The 18,794-nt window shown below is 40.4% G+C and overlaps 1 protein-coding gene across 4 annotated transcripts in view; it reads left to right on the top strand.

Moving 5' to 3' along the window:
* Positions 1–16,807, top strand: part of SNX25 (sorting nexin 25) — a 148,318-nt gene extending 131,511 nt beyond the window's left edge. For 2 of the 4 annotated variants that reach the window (XM_074396708.1, XM_039468409.2), the window contains 6 exons: positions 4,561–4,725; positions 6,598–6,715; positions 10,660–10,726; positions 14,560–14,741; positions 15,209–15,309; positions 15,967–16,807. In XM_074396708.1, the coding sequence (XP_074252809.1) occupies positions 4,561–4,725; positions 6,598–6,715; positions 10,660–10,726; positions 14,560–14,741; positions 15,209–15,309; positions 15,967–16,047 (714 nt within the window). In that variant the 3' untranslated portion in view covers positions 16,048–16,807. Of the gene's footprint in view, positions 1–4,560; positions 4,726–6,597; positions 6,716–10,659; positions 10,727–14,559; positions 14,742–15,208; positions 15,310–15,966 lie in introns of those variants that run through there. The other 2 variants (XM_074396705.1, XM_074396706.1) reach the window with 2 other exon arrangements.
* Positions 16,808–18,794: the final 1,987 nt, after the last annotated feature.

Raw genomic sequence — 18,794 nt, forward strand, 5'->3', positions numbered from 1 at the left:
CTATTGCTTCATGGGTTTGTTTGTGTTCTGAATATGAGTTCGTTGTCAGATCTTATGTGCTGCAAATATTGTCCCCCTCTCTATGGTTTGCCTTTTCCTTCTCTTAATGATTTCTTTTAATGAACATTTGTTCTGAATTTTAATTTAGCCCACTTTATCATTTTTTAAATTTTATTTTATGGTTAATGCTTTTTCTGCCTATTAAGAAATCTTTGCCAGGTGCGGTGGCTCAAGCCTGTAATCCCAGCACTTTGGGAGGCCGAGGCGGGTGGATCACGAGGTCAAGAGATCGAGACCATCCGGGTCAACATGGTGAAACCCCGTCTCTACTAAAAATACAAAAAATCCTTTGGGAGGCCGAGGCGGGTGGATTACGAGGTCGAGAGATCGAGACCATCCCGGTCAACATGGTGAAACCCCGTCTCTACTAAAAATACAAAAAATTAGCTGGGCATGGTGGCACATGCCTGTAATCCCAGCTACTCAGGAGGCTGAGGCAGGAGAAAAAAAAAAAAAAAAAAAAAAAGAAAAATACAAAAAATCAGCTGGGCATGGTGGCGTGTGCCTGTAATCCCAGCTACTCAGGAGGCTGAGGCAGGAGAATTGCCTGAACCCAGGAGACGGAGGTTGCGGTGAGCTGAGATCGCACCATTGCACTCCAGCATGGGTAACGAGTGAAACTCCGTCTCAAAAAAAAAAAAAAAAAATAGAAATCTTTGCCTACTCCAAGGCCCAGAAGATATTGTCTTAATTTCCTTTAAACACTTTATTATTTTCTATCAGTCTGTTTTTAAATAATAAGGCCAGACAAAGGTATGCTGTCCTCAGTAGCAACCACTGTTTTTTCTTTTGCTGCACCATCTATATTCAGAGTATAATTGTTAATCAAACCATGGAACTTAAAGTCCTAAAGTTCATGGAGGTATGGAACTTTGCCTTATTGCTTATGCAGTAGAAGCTAGAAATTCTGAGACTTAAAAAAAAAATGCTTTGCATATTTGTATCCTTTAAAGAATTCTTTAATCTTTAAATTGGCATTGTACTTGTACATATTTATGAGGTACAGTTTGATGTTTTGATATATGTATATGTTATGATCAAATAACAGTAGTTAGCATATCCATCACCTCATGCATTTATATATATATATATATATATATATATATATATATATATATATGTGTGTGTGTGTGTGTGTGTATGTATTTATTTTTTATTTTTTTTGAGACAGACTCTTGGCTCTGTTGCCCAGGCTGGAGTGCAATCGCACAATCTCAGCTCACTGCAGCCTCCGTCTCCCAAGTTCAAGCAGTGCTCCTACCTGAACTCCCCAGTAGCTGGGATTACAGGCTTACGCCAACATGCCCGGCTAATTTTGGTATTTTTAGTAGAGACAGTTTTGTCATGTTGGATAGGCAGGTCTTGAACTCCTGACGTCAGGTCACTGATCTGCCTGGACCTCCCAGAGTGCTGGGATTACAGGCATGAGCCACCATGCCCAGCCACATTTATCATTTCTTTGTGGTGAGAACGTTAAAAAACCTTTCTTCTAGCTCTTTTTTGATATATAATACCTATCTGTTAACCATAGTCACCCTACTGAGCTGTAGAACACCAGAACTTATCCTGTGAAATTGTAACTTTCTAACCATTGGCCAGTCTCTCCCATCCTTTCCTCCCCAGTCTCTGGTAACCACCCATCTCTACTCCTAATAGATCAGTTTTTTTTTCCGATTATACAGATGAGTGGGATCATGCAGTATTTGTCTTTCTGTGTCTGGTTTGATGCTTGATGTCCTCCAGGTTGATTCATGTTGTTGCAATTGACAGGATTTCATTCTTCTTTATGGCTGAAAAATACTCCATCAGGTATACCAGGGGTGTTCAATCTTTTGGCTTTCCTGGACCACAGTGGAAGAAGAATTGTCTTGAGTCACACATAAAATACACTAACACCAACAACATCTGATGAGCTTTAAAACAAAAACAATCACAAAAAATTCTCATAATGTTGTAAGAAAGTTTACAGATTTGTGTTGGGCCACATGCAGCCCACAGGCTGCAGGTTGGTCAAGCTTGATGTACGTATACCACATTTTCTTTATTCATTCATCTGTTGGATGCCTAAGTTGATTCTTTGCCTTTTTACTGTGACTAGTGCTGCGGTAAACATGGGAATGCAGATCTCGCTTTGACATACTGATTTCATTTCCTTTGGATATATATCCAGTAGTGACACATTGCTGGATCATTTAGTAGCTCCATTTTTAAGTTTTCGAAGCACCTCCATACCACTTTTCTTAATGAATGTGTTAATGTACAGTCCCACCAATAGTGTACAACGGTTCCCTTTCTTTTTGTATCCTTACCAACACTTCTTTTCTTTAGTATGCCATGAGATGGTATCTCCTGGCTTTGATTTATAGTTCCCTGATTCATGATGTTGATCATTTTTTCACATACCTGTTTGCCATTTTCATGTTTTCTTTTGAAAAGTGTCTATTCAAGTCCTTCGCCCACTTTTTAATGGGATTATTGTGTTTGTGTGTTTTGCTGTTGAAATGTTTTGAGTTGTTTTCCATAATCATTGAATATAATTTAAGGCCAAAGATTTACATCCGTAAGGATTTCCCTATTAATATACTGATGATATTAACTTTGAGAGTTACCGTTAATATCATATCCTGCTATTTTGTAAAATGTTAGAGAGTAGATTGATGAAATCAAGATAGGAGGAGACTATCTTGCTCCTTCTGATCCACCATCACATACAAGTTGAACTGATCATTTAATTCTGAAAAACAAATAAGGACTGTCTGCAGGATTCAGGGATAGGGAGGGCAGTAGACGCCCTGCCCATCCCCCTTAATCTCCTTCTCAGTGGCGATGGCAGGGCCTGCCCACTTGTAGGCCAGTCTTCTGCAGGGTACAGGAATGCTGTACCCTGGTTCTCCGTGGACCCCTCGTCCCCAGCGTGGCAGTTTTGGGCCCTCTCAGAGGTGATTTTTCTAGGGAGGGTCGTAGTGTTTGTCAAGTCATTTGCCGTCTAAACAAACAGGATGTTGCCATCATGGACCAACCCCTCTGGACTAGACCTGAACCTCTCCCCACCACCCAGCTCTGTCATCAGAGCCATAGCTGGCTCCCGAGTGTTCCATCTCCCTATGTGGCTGATAGTTCCTGTAGGTTTACTTATTCCTAAACCCAACATCTTATATACTAGATGTGTAGCTATTCTGTGGTCACATTGTTAATTCTGCTGTCTTACTATAGCACTTGTTTGTACATAAATCGGCTTGATTTATGTTCTGATTTCCTCTCTCCTAAGGCCAGGTAAGTACACACAGAACTTTGGGAACTTTCCAATTTGAGGGCTGCTTGAAACTGTTCTAAAATCATGCAAACGCACAGTGCCTAGAAAGTGGCAACACAGAGAAACGAAACTGTTACCTGGCAGGCAGTGCCACCATGTGATAACTCAAAGTTCTTTTTTTCAGCTGATGTATGAAGTCTGAACATAACCATAAAAGGGCAGTTTAGAGGGATCCATGTGTAATTTGCAAAAATTTAAGTTGGTCAAACACAGATGAGTGAAAGTTGTCTTTCAAAAGTGGTAGCACCTGCGATCTGTGAGCTATATGCAAAATAAGAATTTTTTGACCAGGCACAGTGGCTCACGCCTGTAATCCCAGCACTTTGGGAGGCCAAGTTGGTTGGATCACAAATGAGGTAAAGAGATTGAGACCATCCTGGCCAACATGGTAAAACCCTGTCTGTACTAAAAATACAAAAATTAGCTGGGTGTGGTGGCATGTGCTAGTAGTCCCAGCTACTTGGGAGGGTGGGCAGAAGAATTGCTTGAATTCTGGAGCTGGAGATTGCAGTGAGCCGAGATTGCACCACTGCAGTGCAGCCTGGTGACAGAGCGAGACTGTCTCAGAAAAAAAGTTTTTTTGTTGTTGCACCAAGTGGTGCAAAGTAGAGTGAGTTCCTCTGTCTGCATGATTATCTCCCATGGGCAGAGTGATTTGGGCACTACTAGTTAACTTCGAGAGGATTGTGTGCTATTCAGATCATTAAGAATTGATCTTAAGGGCCGGGCGCGGTGGCTCAAGCCTGTAATCCCAGCACTTTGGGAGGCCAAGGCGGGTGGACCAAGAGATCAAGACCATCCTGGTCAACATGGTGAAACCCCGTCTCTACTAAAAATGCAAAAAAAAAATTAGCTGGGCGTGGTGGCACGTGCCTGTAATCCCAGCTACTCAGGAGGCTGAGGCAGGAGAATTGCCTGAACCCAGGAGGCGGAGGTTGCGGTGAGCCGAGATCGCGCCATTGCACTCCAGCCTGGGCAACAAGAGCGAAACTCCGTCTCAAAAAAAAAAAAAAAAATTGATCTTACATAATTTGTTTCCAGGGAAAAGGAAGTCGTTTTAGGTTCAGAAGTCTGATGAAAGTAAATTCATCACAGTCAGGTCTGCCCCGCTCGCCTTTACTTACGGTAGCTCTCAGCCGCACAGACGGTTTCCCGCACTGGAGCAGTTAATCCTCTTTCTTCCACAGAATCTGCTTTCAGATGAAAGACTGTGTCAGAGTGAAGCACTTTATGCCTTCTTGAGCCCTTCTCCTGACTACCTCAAGGTTATTGATGTGCAGGGGAAAAAAAATTCTTTTTCGTTATCCTCATTTTTGGAAAGACTTCCTCGCGACTTCTTCTCCCACCAGGAGGTGAGCCATCTAAAGGGTGAACCACTTCTGTAGCATATTTCAGTAGATACTAAGCTCATGCTCCTCATGGAGGGAAGCCAGTCCCTCCATTTTCAGTTATTATGGTCACATTTTGAGGCATCTGCTTGTAATCCTGTATCTTAATTCTTCCAAGTGACTTGCAGGGGAAGACAGAGGGGTTTTGCCACTTCAGAGTTGGTAAGTGAAATGCGAGTAGGAAGTTCTACAGGAGCCCCGCTACACAGGGGGGCTCTAGTCCTCAGGTCTGGAGAGGCAGAGTGCAGGCCGTTGTGGGAGGGTGCAGGGGGTTCATGCTGAAGGTACAGGAGAGGAGGGTGTGTTTATGGAACAGGCTGGAGGTTGTTGGACTGGACTCGAGGGTTTGTGCCGTGCTCTAATGGAAGATTAGGTACAGCATAGAAGTGGGGAGGGACGAGGTTCATGCCGGGCTGAGAGTTTAGGCTGTGTTCTCAGGCATGAAGAAGCATGAGATGTTCTGAAGCAGGATAATCTGGCAGTGGTATGTGGATTAGAGAATGAATGGATAGAGCCTCCAGAGCTTTCGATCTCATGTTCTGAACCCCAGACTTCTCTCCAGAGTAGGCTGTGCACTCCTGTGTGCACCATGGAGGCCCCTTGCCTGGCCTTCTAGCAAAGGACCACCTCTGAAATGTGGTTTCTCCTCAGTCCGTTGCCAAATGTCACTGCCTCTTCATTGGAGGCTGCTTCACGAGTTTGAACAGAGGAACTGATGGTGAAAAGGAGCATGCTGCTCTCCTGCATTCTCAGCTGGGGCAGAAGTCAGCATGTCCCACCGAGCACACCCACGCTCGCTCAGGTTCATGTATCTACCCACATTCCCCCAAGTGTCTCCCACCTCCTTCCTTGATGTGTCTGTCAGTACTTGGCTGGCTTACCTGTCTCACCTCGCTTTTATTCCTGAACCCCTGGAGTTGACATACGGCTCAGTCACTCTGTGAAGTGACTCTAAAGGTGCTAGTGGCTTCCTCTCAGTCTTTACCTTTCTCAGCCCCTTTGAGGTGTTTGCTGTTGCTGGACTTCTGTGATGCTCTGAGTTTTTAGGGAGCTCTTCCAGCCTCTCTGACTTCCCTGTCCTTTCCTCTGCTTGCCTGATACAAGTATCTCCCAAAGACCTGGCTGGACCTGCACTTCAGCTCTTACCTGTATGCAGGCATTGCAGTGCACGTCCTCCGCTGCCTTCCAGCACCTAATGTTTACACCTCTATGACAGCACTTCATCCAGCCCTGTCGTAACATCTGCCTGTGTGTCTCTCAGTCTCCCCGGAAGGCAATGGGCACTGAAGTCTAGATCCACATCATACTCATTTGCACAAGCCTGGTGCCTGGCATATCATGAGTTTTGAACTGAAACCTGCTGATAGGCAGATCAAGAAATGGGACTAGCTGAAGGATGGAATAAAAGTTTAAGCCACAGCTTTAAAAATAACTAAATTACTTTAAAATGCATGTTTGTTAAAAAAACAAAAACGTGAATTTAAAATTACTTACTTCATGCTGTTTTAAGGGAGTGAAAACTTTAAAAATCAACTTAAAAGCCTTAGTTTTGAAATTCAAAATGGTTAGAAAACTGTTTTATTGTCTGTTAATTTATTGATTATTAATACAGTGACAGATTTTTTAAAAAATTAGCTTATTTTAAACCTTGAATAAGGCTCTAGAATCAGACTTTTCTGATTCTTTCCTCTGTGTTGAAAATGGATAGGTTTCTGCATGGAAACTGAAGAATAAAGGCTAGAATATGAGCAGATAGTTTGGAATTTACACTTGGAGAAGAACTACCAATTTTCTTGGATAAGTTATCTGCTTCCTATGACTTTGCTATATTCCCAGGAGGAGACAGAGGAGGACAGTGACCTGTCAGATTATGGTGATGATGTGGATGGGAGGAAAGACGCCTTGGCTGAACCATGTTTCATGTTGATTGGGGAGATTTTTGAACTTCGAGGAAGTAAGCTTCTTTGTTGTTATTAATGGTATCTGCTAGTAAAGCGGTATGCAAAATTGAACATGCACCCGCATTTAATAGTCCTTTATTGCTGAAATGCATCAGACATGTATTTATTTTCACGCATCCATTCATTCAGCATATCTTTTTAAGAGCCAACCAGGGTGGGGGGCAGTGGCTCACCCCTGTAATCCCAGCACTTCGGAAGGCTGAGGCGGGCAAATCAGGGGGTCAAGAGATCAAGATCATCCTAGCCAACGTGATGAAACCCCATCTCTACTAGAAATACAAAGATTAGCTGGATGTGGTGGCACGCATCTGTAATCCCAGCTACTGGGGAGGCTGAGGCAGGAGAATCGCTTAAACTGGGGAGGTGGAGGTTGCAATGACCCAAGATCACACCACTGCACTCCAGCCTGGTGACAGAGTGAGACTCTGTCTCAAAAAAAGAAAAAACGAGCCAGCCAGATACCATGTTACATCTACAACCCCCAGACAGATATCATCTCTGTCCTAACATAGCGTAGCATCCCGATTTACTCTGCACCATGTTCCTCTGACTACAGAAGGTTAGAATCCTGCACATTTATTTTTATGTGACTTGGCATGGCTTCATTGCCTTATCACTAAAAGTTATACAGAAAATTATTTTGCATAGCACAGGAAGAACCCTGTTGTTAAAAGTGAGTTTTGGTGTTAGGATAATTCCATGGCCAAGGAATGCCTCCACCCTATTTTCCAGCTGCCTTTTTTCCTCTTGAGCGGTCGTTCTTCCTGGAGGGAGGGAGGAAGGGACATATGGTGATGCCTGAAAATATTTTTGATTGTCATGACTTGGAGCACAGCTAGTGGGTAGAGTCTGGGGTGCTGCTAAACATTCTACAGTGCCCAGGACAGCTTCCGCAGCAGTTCTCCTGCCCCAGTGACAGGAATGCTGAAGTTGAGAAATCCTATGCTAGTGATTCCTCAAGGAGCAATGTACGTAGAAAAAACAATTGTAAAATGGGGATCAAAGTTCCATTTCCATAAGAGTCATGCAAGTGCTGCTCCCCGAAAACATTACCTTAGTGAAAGGTAAACTGGACTACATGGCTTAGTGTTGAGCCTTGAATAGGACTTAATACTACTCTCTGTCCGCATGTTGACAGCTCCCAACACTCTAAATCTTGAGATCAGTATACTTTGTCATACTGACTACCTCGAAGAGGAAGCAAATGAGAAGAGCATGGGTTAGTAAGATTGAGTAATGGTACCAACCAGCCAAATAGTGCATTGTGGATATCCTGGGCTCTGTCTATTCACATTAGCACCTTTTCCCTTGAGGCAAAGAAGTAGGCTACCAGTTGGTCTTACATAGGAAATGGGGCTGTGGATCCCTTCTCATTTATAAATCCCTTAACATTTCACTTAAAGAATTATTAACAGATGAAAAGATTCCAAGTACAACTTGAACATGTCTTATGTGTCTTTTAATCTTCAGTATCTACTACGATGCCTGATCTATTGTAGGTGATCAATAAAATGCCTGGATAGACGCACTGATGAGTGAATAGGCAAGAAAAATGTTAAGTGCCAGAATTAACTCTCTTTGATCATTGACCTTTTTCTCCTTCTGAGCCAAAGTTAAGAGAATACATAATGTCAGTCATCTAACACTTTGAGAACATTGTGTTTTAGATACAGCTCTGTTGGGAAACAACAACATACCAGATACAGATTCTGCCTTCAGTGAATTTACAGAATAAGGTGTGCAAAAATGTAATTCACATTAAGCAATAGACAAAATGATAAAGTGCAGGCAGAGATTTACATATAAGGATATTTTAGCATAATTACAATAATGAAATGTTGGAACTAAGATACATTTTAGTAATGGGAGGTAACTTATTTAAGAAATATCTGTGTCATGGAATATCATCCAAATATGAAAAATCCTTTCAGATAAAAAACCTAGTAGCCTTTCAATATTTGAGACACTTTAAGATATATACAGCGATGTTTAAGTTGATTTAATATAGACAAAAAAAAAATAGTAATCCACCTAAAATCTGACTCTTATTTGGCAAAAGGTGGCCCATTAAATCATGAGTCTGCCCAGTTTCCTGTAGAGTTGATAAGAATAGGGACACTATCCTAGGCTTCGTCATTGTTCTTCTCTTTGCTGTTGGTACAGAGCTTAGGAAACATGGTAGGTGTGTCAGAGCCAGTTTTGGCTGGAGCAGGGCTCCTAACCATGTCCGCAGCATGCGCTTCCTCCATCTATGCCTGCTCAGAGCAGATTTGCTTTTGCTAGTGGCATTTCAGAGGGAATAAATAGAACATCATTTATAATGAGATGTGATCATTTGCCGTCAGCAGAATCCTAATGCTGCTGCAGCTGCCTCTGTGGCTTTGAACAAACAAGCCTTTGGAGTAATGAGCACGGTGTGTGTGTGTTTGTGCATGTGTATGGTGGGGGTGGGTGCTGGGGATTGGGGAAGGTGAGGGAAAAGTAATAGAGTAAATTTTGTAAATAGAGAAAATTTGTAGCAAAATGGCTTTCCTCATCTGCTCCAGTATACTGAAAGGGACCAGTAATACCCCTGTCCCCTTATTTTAAAAAATAACCACTTGGTTGTCAGGTCTCTTCCTAGAGTTGCACTTGTCGTCCGACCCTCTAGGTATGAGCTACTTCTTTCCTGCCCTAGAAAGGCAAAGTGAAGTTATCACTGACAGGCATGCTCATCCCAGTCTAAATGCCAACCTAAAATGAACAAGTGTATGTGCTTGGCAGCATTCCAGCTTATTCCACCAAAAAGATTAAGACATTTTTGAGGTATGGTTCCAACTCCAAGACTTGACATGAAGGATTCATACTACTTTAATGGGATATTTTGAGCCATTAAAAAAAAATTAGAAATGGCTTTAGAGTGTATTAAAGTCTAGTACCAATTCTGTGTTTTCTATGGTTTTTATTTGTGTGGTTGCCCTTGTACAGAGACGTCTGTGAATTTGCCATTTTTAGTTTTCCTGAGTGGGTGCAAGAGTGTTGAACTCTTGGCTCCGTTATGACTGAGTCTGAGTTTCTCATTTCCTCATATGTCAGTAGCCAAACACTTCAGTGGATGGAAGTGAATATATAAATGAAAATTTTGGTTTAGGTTCCAATTTATAGACCTAAAATATCCTCATAGCATTTCTTTGCCTTCTCCTGGTTTATGTTCATTTTCTATACCTACAAACATGTGTCCCTGTGTTAATAATAAAAGTTTAGATCTGTAGAACCCTTCACATCCTTTTTCACACACATGGAAAGAACGGCACATGTTAATACCATCTTTTCCAGATGAGGGTTCAGAGAAGGTGACTTACGCCCTGCTGCTATGGGGGTGGCACAGGAGACTGCCAAATTCATTTCTCAATTCAGGGTCCCGGCTCTTCACCATTCACTTATCCTCTCCCAAATGCGTAGTATACGTAAAAGTACACAATGACCTGCAAACTGCTTCAAATGGGAACAGATCCGTCAATTCATTAATATTTCAGAGTATTTGACTATAGGTGTTTCTCATTCAGCAGTTCAAAAAGTGAGCTCAGCTAGCCAGACAGAAATCTAAAATAGGAACTACACTGTGTGCTGGTGGAAAACAGACATGTCGTCAATACCCCAGGGACAGACGAAATACTCTTTCCACTTAGAGCTCAGCTGTTGGGAGGCATTGAAACACTGTAAAAAACTGGTTTCATCTCATCGGTTGCTTGGTAGAAAATGAAAGCCTAGGCAGAAGAGTTTTCTTGAGTAGAAGTTTTTGCTAACCTAGACTCACATTCTGCAGATGTCATAGCCTTGACTTGATGTCAGGACTCAAATGATGTTAAGTGTTAAGATTTATGTTTTGTACAGCTATGAAAATGTCCCAAATTGTGATACCGTGTGATAAAAAATTTTCCTCTGGTTTCTATTTTAGTGTTTAAATGGGTGAGAAGAACATTAATTGCCCTCGTTCAGGTCACTTTTGGAAGAACCATCAACAAGTGAGTTGTATGAAATTAATATTTGGATCCATGCCCTACTCTTTGCCTTGACAGTCAAGTTACCTTATGATCTAGCAGCCAGTGATTTAACTGAAAATCTTTTCTCTCACTTTTTCTGATGTGATTCTAAGATTGGATAGGAGAGTAGATTTCTGAAAGAATTTCTCCCACAGAATGCATGGCAGATTAGATAATAAAAGCTTGAGCTACTTCCACATTCTGGCCGGCGAGGGTCAGGAGGTTGTGTTCTGTAAAGCTCCCCTTTGATCATGATGACTAGTTTGAGCATCTTGGGTAGAATGTTTTTATGTCAAATAATGAGAATCAGTTTAAGGTTTAGACTCTAAGCCAGAAGGAAAGTAGGATGAGCATCACATGGCAGGCAAAGTTTACTTAGATGAAAATATAGACCATGTATTAAGGTTTTAGAGTTGTGTAGCACTGAAGTGCTAATTCTTCTTGTTAGTTAATATCTGAGTGTCCATTGGGGTGTGCGTGTGGCCCTGTCATCTAGCACTGTTATGAGCTAGATGTATATTCTAAACCATATTATATTATCCATATACATAAAGGGATTATATATGTATACAGGTTTTTCACGGAGTGTTCTCATTGTTGCTCATAGAAAGTGACCCACATTTTGATCATTCATTTATGAAAATGCTGGGTTTGTTTTTCAGAACTCATAGTCAATTAACATTAGTTTCTAAGAAATTATTTGAATTTTTCATAACTGCAAAGTCATGTAGCCAATAGAAGTTGAATAGAATTATTTAGATCCATTTAGGCCTGAAAAGAGGTCTTAGAGATTAGTCTGACTCCTCATTTTGTTGGCAAAGAAGCAGAACCAAAGAGATCAGGTACCTTGTCTGAAGTCACCAGACCAGTTGGCAGTCCTAACCTGGCCTCCTGCCCTGGTGCCTGCTTCATCTCTGTGCCTGGAATTTGGAAATACTGTTACCGAGATCTTTTATATGTAACTCTATACCCAGGATGCTTCACGAGATAAACATTATGATTTCCTGCAGAATAAGAGTCAACTTCTAGAAAAAAATTTTTTAAATCACTTTTTTATATAACAAAATAAGCTTTAAGATGAAATTATCAACTTTTCCCAAGTGATTTAGTTGCCACACATTTGTACAAGGTCAGTATGATAGTTTTATCATATAAAGCTTATACATTTTTATAGGAAACATTGCAAAGAACATTTGCTATTCTTTTTTTATATTTTCCTTATGGTCAGAAACGAAAGTTTATTTCTAAGGTTTAAAAAAAAATGGTTTTAGTTGGCTGGGCACTGTCTTGTGCCTGTAATCCCAACACTTTGGAAGGCCAAGGCAGGCAGATTGCTTCAGCCCAGGAGTTCAGGACCAGCCTGGGCAACATGGTGAGACTCCATCTTTACAGAAATTTTAAAAATTAGCCAGATGTGGTAGTATGTGCGTGCCTGTGATTTCAGCTCCTCAGGAGGCTCAGGCGGGAGGACTGCTTGAGCCCAGGAGGTCAAGGCTGCTGTGAGCTACTGCATTCCAGCCTGGATGAAAGAGTGAGACCCTTTCTCAAAAAAAAAAAAAAAAAAAGTCTTAGTCGCCCATTAGAGGCTTGTTTAGTTGACCTTAGTATCATAGGCTTTTGTTTTACTCAGAAAAAATGGCCTGCTTAATTTTTTGTCTTAGTCTAAGGCAAACCTCTTTTGTATTGACAAGCCTTAGATAAAAGAAATTCCGGGAAAAAAAAAAGGCCAGGTGCAGTGGCTCACGCCTGTAATCCCAGCACTTTGGGTGGCCAAGGCAGGTGGATCAGTTGAGGTCAGGAGTTTGAGATCGGCCTGGTTAACATGGCGAAACCCCCGTCTCTACTAAAAATATAAAAATTAGACGGGCATGGTGGTGCATGCACCTGTAATTAAAAGAAATTCCCAGAATGGTCTTCTTTTTCTCAGTGCTCAAGACTTGCTAATTTATTTTCCTTTTCAGTTTCAGCAAATCATGCATACTTTCCTTGCTCCTGTTAATTATAAAATGAGCAGCTGCAGGTTGTGAGTGGTGGGTATGTCAGGCAGTTATTTTCATGAGGATGGAGAAGAGCACATAGAGAGGATTTCCAGGCTGTTCGTTTCAGTGGGCTTTGTATCAGGTAGAGAATCATGGAGCACATGGTTCTTTGCTATTTTTGTCTTTAGCAGATGATGACTCATGAAATTAAGCAGGAGCACAGTGTGTGTCTCTTGCCTTGTAATAACTGAAATTTCACATGCTAGAATTGCTTCCAAAGCATCGGACAGGTTTCAGCTGATAGAAAGATCTAAATTGGTAAAAAATACTTAGATGATGACCTTTATTAAGAGTCACTTCCTAATCTAAAATTGTAAACTGAAATTTTAGGAAGGTAGGCAGGCAGGTCAGCAGATTCTCTCTTAAACCACAAGTTCCATTAAATTAATAAACTTATATGGTCTCGATTTGAATTGCATGGTTCCAAGAAATATAGAGAAGAACATAGGAGATGTGCAGTTATAGACTGTTACACACTGTTAGAGATAACAGGATAGTTTGACTCAGAGTAGAGTTCAGATGTACATTCAATAGGGACCTACTACTATCTGCAAAATACTGGACTTGAAACATTGTTTCAGATACTATTTCTGAAAACCTCATATTGTCCATTTAAAATTCTGGTTGGAAGTCGGATTCTTAAAGGGCTTTTTGATTTATTATTATTTATGAATTGAGTTTGAAATTGGAGGTCTTTTTGGCACAGATAGTCTAAGATGATTCTTTGCCCCTTTTCAATGGAGAGACTTTCTTCTCCCAACCTCACAACTACTCTTGGGCTCCTTGAACTGTGTGTAGTTGTCTCTTGACAGCAGAGGACCTGTAACTGGTTAGAATTGGACTTCTGACTAAAGAAATGGGGTTGTATGGAAGACCTGGGTAACCAAACAAAACGCGTAACTCTGCAAGTCAAATGCCTGCCACCCAATTTTCATTCTTGTGGAATTTTGAAATTGGCCAGATAGCAGTGTATCTTTGAAAGGAACTGTCTTTTTTCTACCTTCATGGGCATGTGAAGTGCTTCATCTGGATCCAAGTATCCTGCCCAGCATTACTGCCATAGCAACACTAAAAGACAGCTGTGGAAAGCCTGGTCCTCCTGCAGGAATTCAGGATCTCAGGGAGGTTTTCCAGACCTCTTCTGACACTCTTTAAATGGATTTATGTTTTCACCTTATAACACTTCATGGAAATGTTGCAGTCTTCAGACAAGTCAGTCTCTCAGTTCTTGTCTTTGTAGATTGAAAGGTGCTACAAATGTTGGCTAACATTTGGAGAAGTTGGTGCCCATCACAAAGTGAGCCCCAGGAATAAACAGTCATGCAGTATTACCAAAGTAAAAAATAGGCCTGGAGCGATGGCTCACCCCTGTAATCCCAGCACTTTGAGAGTCCAAGGCAGGTGGATCACCAGAGGTCAAGACTTCGAGACCAGCCTGGCCAACATCTCTACTAAAAACACAAAAGTTAGCCGGGCCTGGTGTCACATGCCTGTAATCCCAGTTTCTTGGTATCGCTTGAACCCAGGAGGCGGAGGTTGTAGTGAGTGGAGATCCTGCCACTGCCCTCCAGCCTGAGTGACAGAGCGAGACTGCATCTCAAAAAAAATAATAATAACAATAACTTTCAGAGCCAGAGTTTAAAAATCTAATTCCTAGTTTATTCATCAATCACTTAGATCAGGCTATATCTTAACCTTCCCATTGATAAGTGCCTTTTGAGCACAGAGTACACAATTTTTAAAAACCTCATCCAAGAAATCTTTTTCTCTTAAAAGACAAATCCGGGACACAGTCAACTGGATTTTCAGTGAGCAAATGTTGGTTTACTACATCAGTATTTTCCGGGATGCTTTTTGGCCAGATGGGAAGTTGGCACCACCGACCACAACCAGAAGTGAAGAGCGAAGTCAGAAAACGAAACAGAAAGCACAGCAAAAGCTGCTTGAAAACATTCCAGGTGAGGCCTGGGCTGTTCCCCCGAAAAGCATAGAGATCATGAGAGGAATGCTAATCATTCTTTACAGTGAAAAAAGGATCATGCTCTTTTAAGCCATGTTTTGTCACTTGCTAAGAAGCTATACTGAGAATCTTAAGAACTTGAAAAATGTTTTAGAATAGATAATAAATTTTGTATTTTAGAAATCCTGCTAAACTATAGTGTTTTGAGAGCTTAATTTTTAGCAAAATACTACCATTTTAATTATTAAAATTAGTAATTGCAAAATATTAAAATTGTAATTTGTATAAATACCTTATATTGAAAAATTCTCTCCTGAAGCATTTGAGAGAACTGAACATTCGTGTTTCTCATGCCTCCATGTCTTTATTGATTGTACGTGTACAGTGTTAATATTCCTTTCACTACAAAGCCATGCACTGAGCACTTTATCAATAGCAGCACAGAATATAAACTTAATTTTTCAGATATGCTTCAGAGCCTTGTTGGACAGCAAAATGCCCGCCATGGTATAATAAAAATATTCAATGCATTGCAAGAAACAAGAGCCAATAAGCATCTGTTATATGTGAGTAAATTAAAGCTCGGGGGTTTTTGCTTCCTTTTGTCTGCTTCTTCATTTGGTTGGAAAAGGCATAGATGGCAGTGGCTGCAGCACTCTGATTCTCACATACTAGTCATCTCCCTTGACTTTTTTTTTTAGACAAGAGTTTTGCTCTTGTCCCCCAGGCTGAAGTGCAGTGGCATGATCTCAGCTCACTGCAACCTCTGGGTTCAAGTGATTATCCTGCCTCAGCCTCCCGAGTAGCTGGGATTACAGGCACCTGCCACCACGCCCAGCTCATTTTTATATTTTTAGTAGATAATGGGGTGTCACCATCTTGGTCAGGATGGTCTCTAACTCCTAACCTCAGGTGATCCGCCCACCTTGGCCTCCCAAAGTACTGGAATTACAAATATGAGCCACCTCGCCCATTCCCCTTTGACGTTTGATACAACATTGCCGCATAACTGCTTGGTTTTCTTATTTCAGCAAAGCCAACTGTCCCAGTCATCTCTTTGATTACAGTTAACAGTATTAAATACTGTCTGAGAGTTATTTGTTTACTGAGATAATTTCAGACCTAAAATTAGACTTTTCTCTTAGATGCAGGTATTTATTTTGAATAAACCCTTGGAGAAAAAAAACACATTTTCTACTTCTTTTCCTTCTTTCTTGGTTCAGGTGCTGATGGAACTGCTGCTAATTGAACTGTGTCCTGAGCTGAGAACTCATTTAGATCAACTTAAAGCTGGTCAAGTTTGAGACTGCACAAATAAACCACCAGAAAAAATGTCTGTGTAATAATAGACATGAAACATTTTCCTCTTTTCCACAGAGGGCTTGAATGAGAACCACACTGATTTTTATTTTGGTTACCTCCCTCTAGTTTTATGTGAAATAAGCAGAATTGGGGAGGACGGGACTTATGCTGTGGTAAGCAACAGAAAAAAACTTCTATTGATTTTTATTTAATATAAATACTTTAAAGAACAACATACTGATTGAAATACAAATGTTAATATGTGAGAACTTAGGAAGTATTTTAAATATTTATGAGAAGATTTTGTTTTAAAATGAACTATGAATATTGTACAGTTAATTTCCTCACTGAGGATTGTGAACATTCTTATTTCATGTGTATTTTGAAGAACATTTTTGTGCAATGCTTTGTGTAAAGTTATTGTGAAGATTTTATTGTCTTTATTTTTACCAAAGATTTCCCATAGTTTGAGCATTCAAAGCAATAAAATATAAAAATGAATCACAGTGCTCTGTGATATTTAAGATACTTATATCTCAAAAAAACAGGTTGAAACTCTACAGGCAGTTCAAATATTTATCGAATGCCTTTTTATAGAAAATACTATGCACTTAACTACTTCTGCAGGGACGTTTTTAAAGTTTGCTGCCTTTCTCCAGGCAAAAAACAAATATGTGAAATATATGATTCTTAGTGAGCAGAAGGAGCCAATTAGTGCTTGAAGAGAGGCGTTAGGGAGGAGAGATGGGAGGTGACCCTGGGAGTATGGGCAGGACAGAGGGGGGGGCGGGGGGTGTGGGGGGGTGGAAAGAGGAGGGCAGCCACTTCAGGGACTCGGTTGTATCACCAAGCCTTTTAGACCACAGGGGCATTTGGGGAGATCCGGAGTAGAGCTTTTATGTTGTTATTGATACTGGCGCCATGGACAAGTACTTAATTTTCCTGGTTTCATCATCTATTATGCAATGTTAATAGCTTCCCCTCTCTAATCCCCAAGAATATTGAAAACAAAACAATTAAACGATTAAAGAGTAAAAATCCAGTTTGAATCACTGAAAGATACCATATACATATGTATATAACACATGCCAGATTATATACGTGTAATATATGTATCATACCTGTAAACTTCTTGGTAAGAAACAAGTTCTGAAAGGTAAGTGGTTAAAAATTGGTAAGCCAAAATGTTATCCTTAAGATTTTCTTAGTTATAGCTTATTTACCCTTTTTTCAAACTATCATATTTGATACTTAAAAGAAATACCCAAAGTTGGCTATTGATGAAAATTATCCTTCAAAAGACCATAGAAAAGACCAGATAAAATACATTAAAGGAAGAGAAGAATGTGAAGTTGTCAAGTCCAAAGAACTTATCATAATGCAATTATTAGAAATGCCCATTTTCAGCATAATTCTGTGCTGTCATTTAAACTGTAGCTGTTAGTATTGCAAAGATCACTATTATTTTGTCTCTAATGATAAATTGTTGTTTTTCCATGAGATACCAGCTATAAGGAATCTTAGAGAAGGTGTGGGTGTGTGTGTGAGGGAGAAAGAAGAGAGAGTAATGTTACAGATTCACCACACTCACAGGTTAAGGGATTTACTACTCTCCTCAGCAGTGGTAAACTGCAGGGGCTCACTTGTGCCAGAACATCAGCTTTATGGTAACTACAGTAAACTGAAATTTTAAATTCCGCATTGGATTTATGGAAAACATTTAAGCACAGCATGTTACAATGTATATGGCATATGTCCAAGTTTATGATTTCTGAAACCCATCTTTTGAAAGTGCTCTTTACTTAGGGCCAATCTTTTATTATATATTTTAGGATTCTTTCTATTTTTTTGACACGGAGTTTCGCACATCACCCAGGCTGGAGTGCAACGTCGTGATCTTGACTCACTGCAACCTCCGCCTCATGGGTTCAAGCAATTCTCCTGCCTCAGCCTCCCAAGTAACTGGGATTACAGGTGTCTGCCACCACACCCAGCTAATTTTATTTTTAGTAGAGAGAGGGTTTCACCATGTTGGCCAGGCTGGTCTTGAACTCCTGACTTCAGGTGATCCGCCCACCTCCGCCTCCCAAAGGCTGAGATTACAGGAGTGAGCCAATGTATCTGGCTAAGATTCTTAAAGGTTCTTAAAGAATCTTTAGGAACTGGATTAAGTGTGGAAAAGAATACTAATTGGGAAATTGGATCTTCAAGTGGTTGAAGGAATCTCACATGGATGGTATTAAGAAAGAGATTTGAGACAGAAATACATGACCATTTGAGGATATCTCAAACCTGAATCTGTTGAAATTTCTTCTCTTAATATAAAGACAAATTGAAGTTCAAGCAATATAGACAAGCCGGAACATAAAGCTAGAGCAAATAATGTTCTGCCATTCAGCAGTTCTTAGTGACTATCACCTCCATATTAATTGCATTTTCCCATTACTAAAAAAAATATCTTGTTTAAATCCACTGTAAGGATGGTTTTGATTTATAAAATAAAGCCACATCAGTTAGTATGTTTATAAAATAGGGATAGTTAAGATATCTTTGAGACCTATCTTCAATATGTGTCTGTTTCACAAATGAATAGCCATGTATAATCTTATGCGTATGAATCTTACTGTTTTTACTGTCACCTTTTGCCTTCATAGATGTAATCTATATAAGGAAAGCCTTTTGCTAATTTAACAATATTTAGTTGTAGTTCTTGTTGATGATTTCATTGAGGTTTTCTCCACAAGGTTTT

This window comes from Saimiri boliviensis, chromosome 3, assembly GCF_048565385.1.
Source record: "Saimiri boliviensis isolate mSaiBol1 chromosome 3, mSaiBol1.pri, whole genome shotgun sequence".
NCBI classification, from domain to species: Eukaryota; Metazoa; Chordata; class Mammalia; order Primates; family Cebidae; genus Saimiri; species Saimiri boliviensis.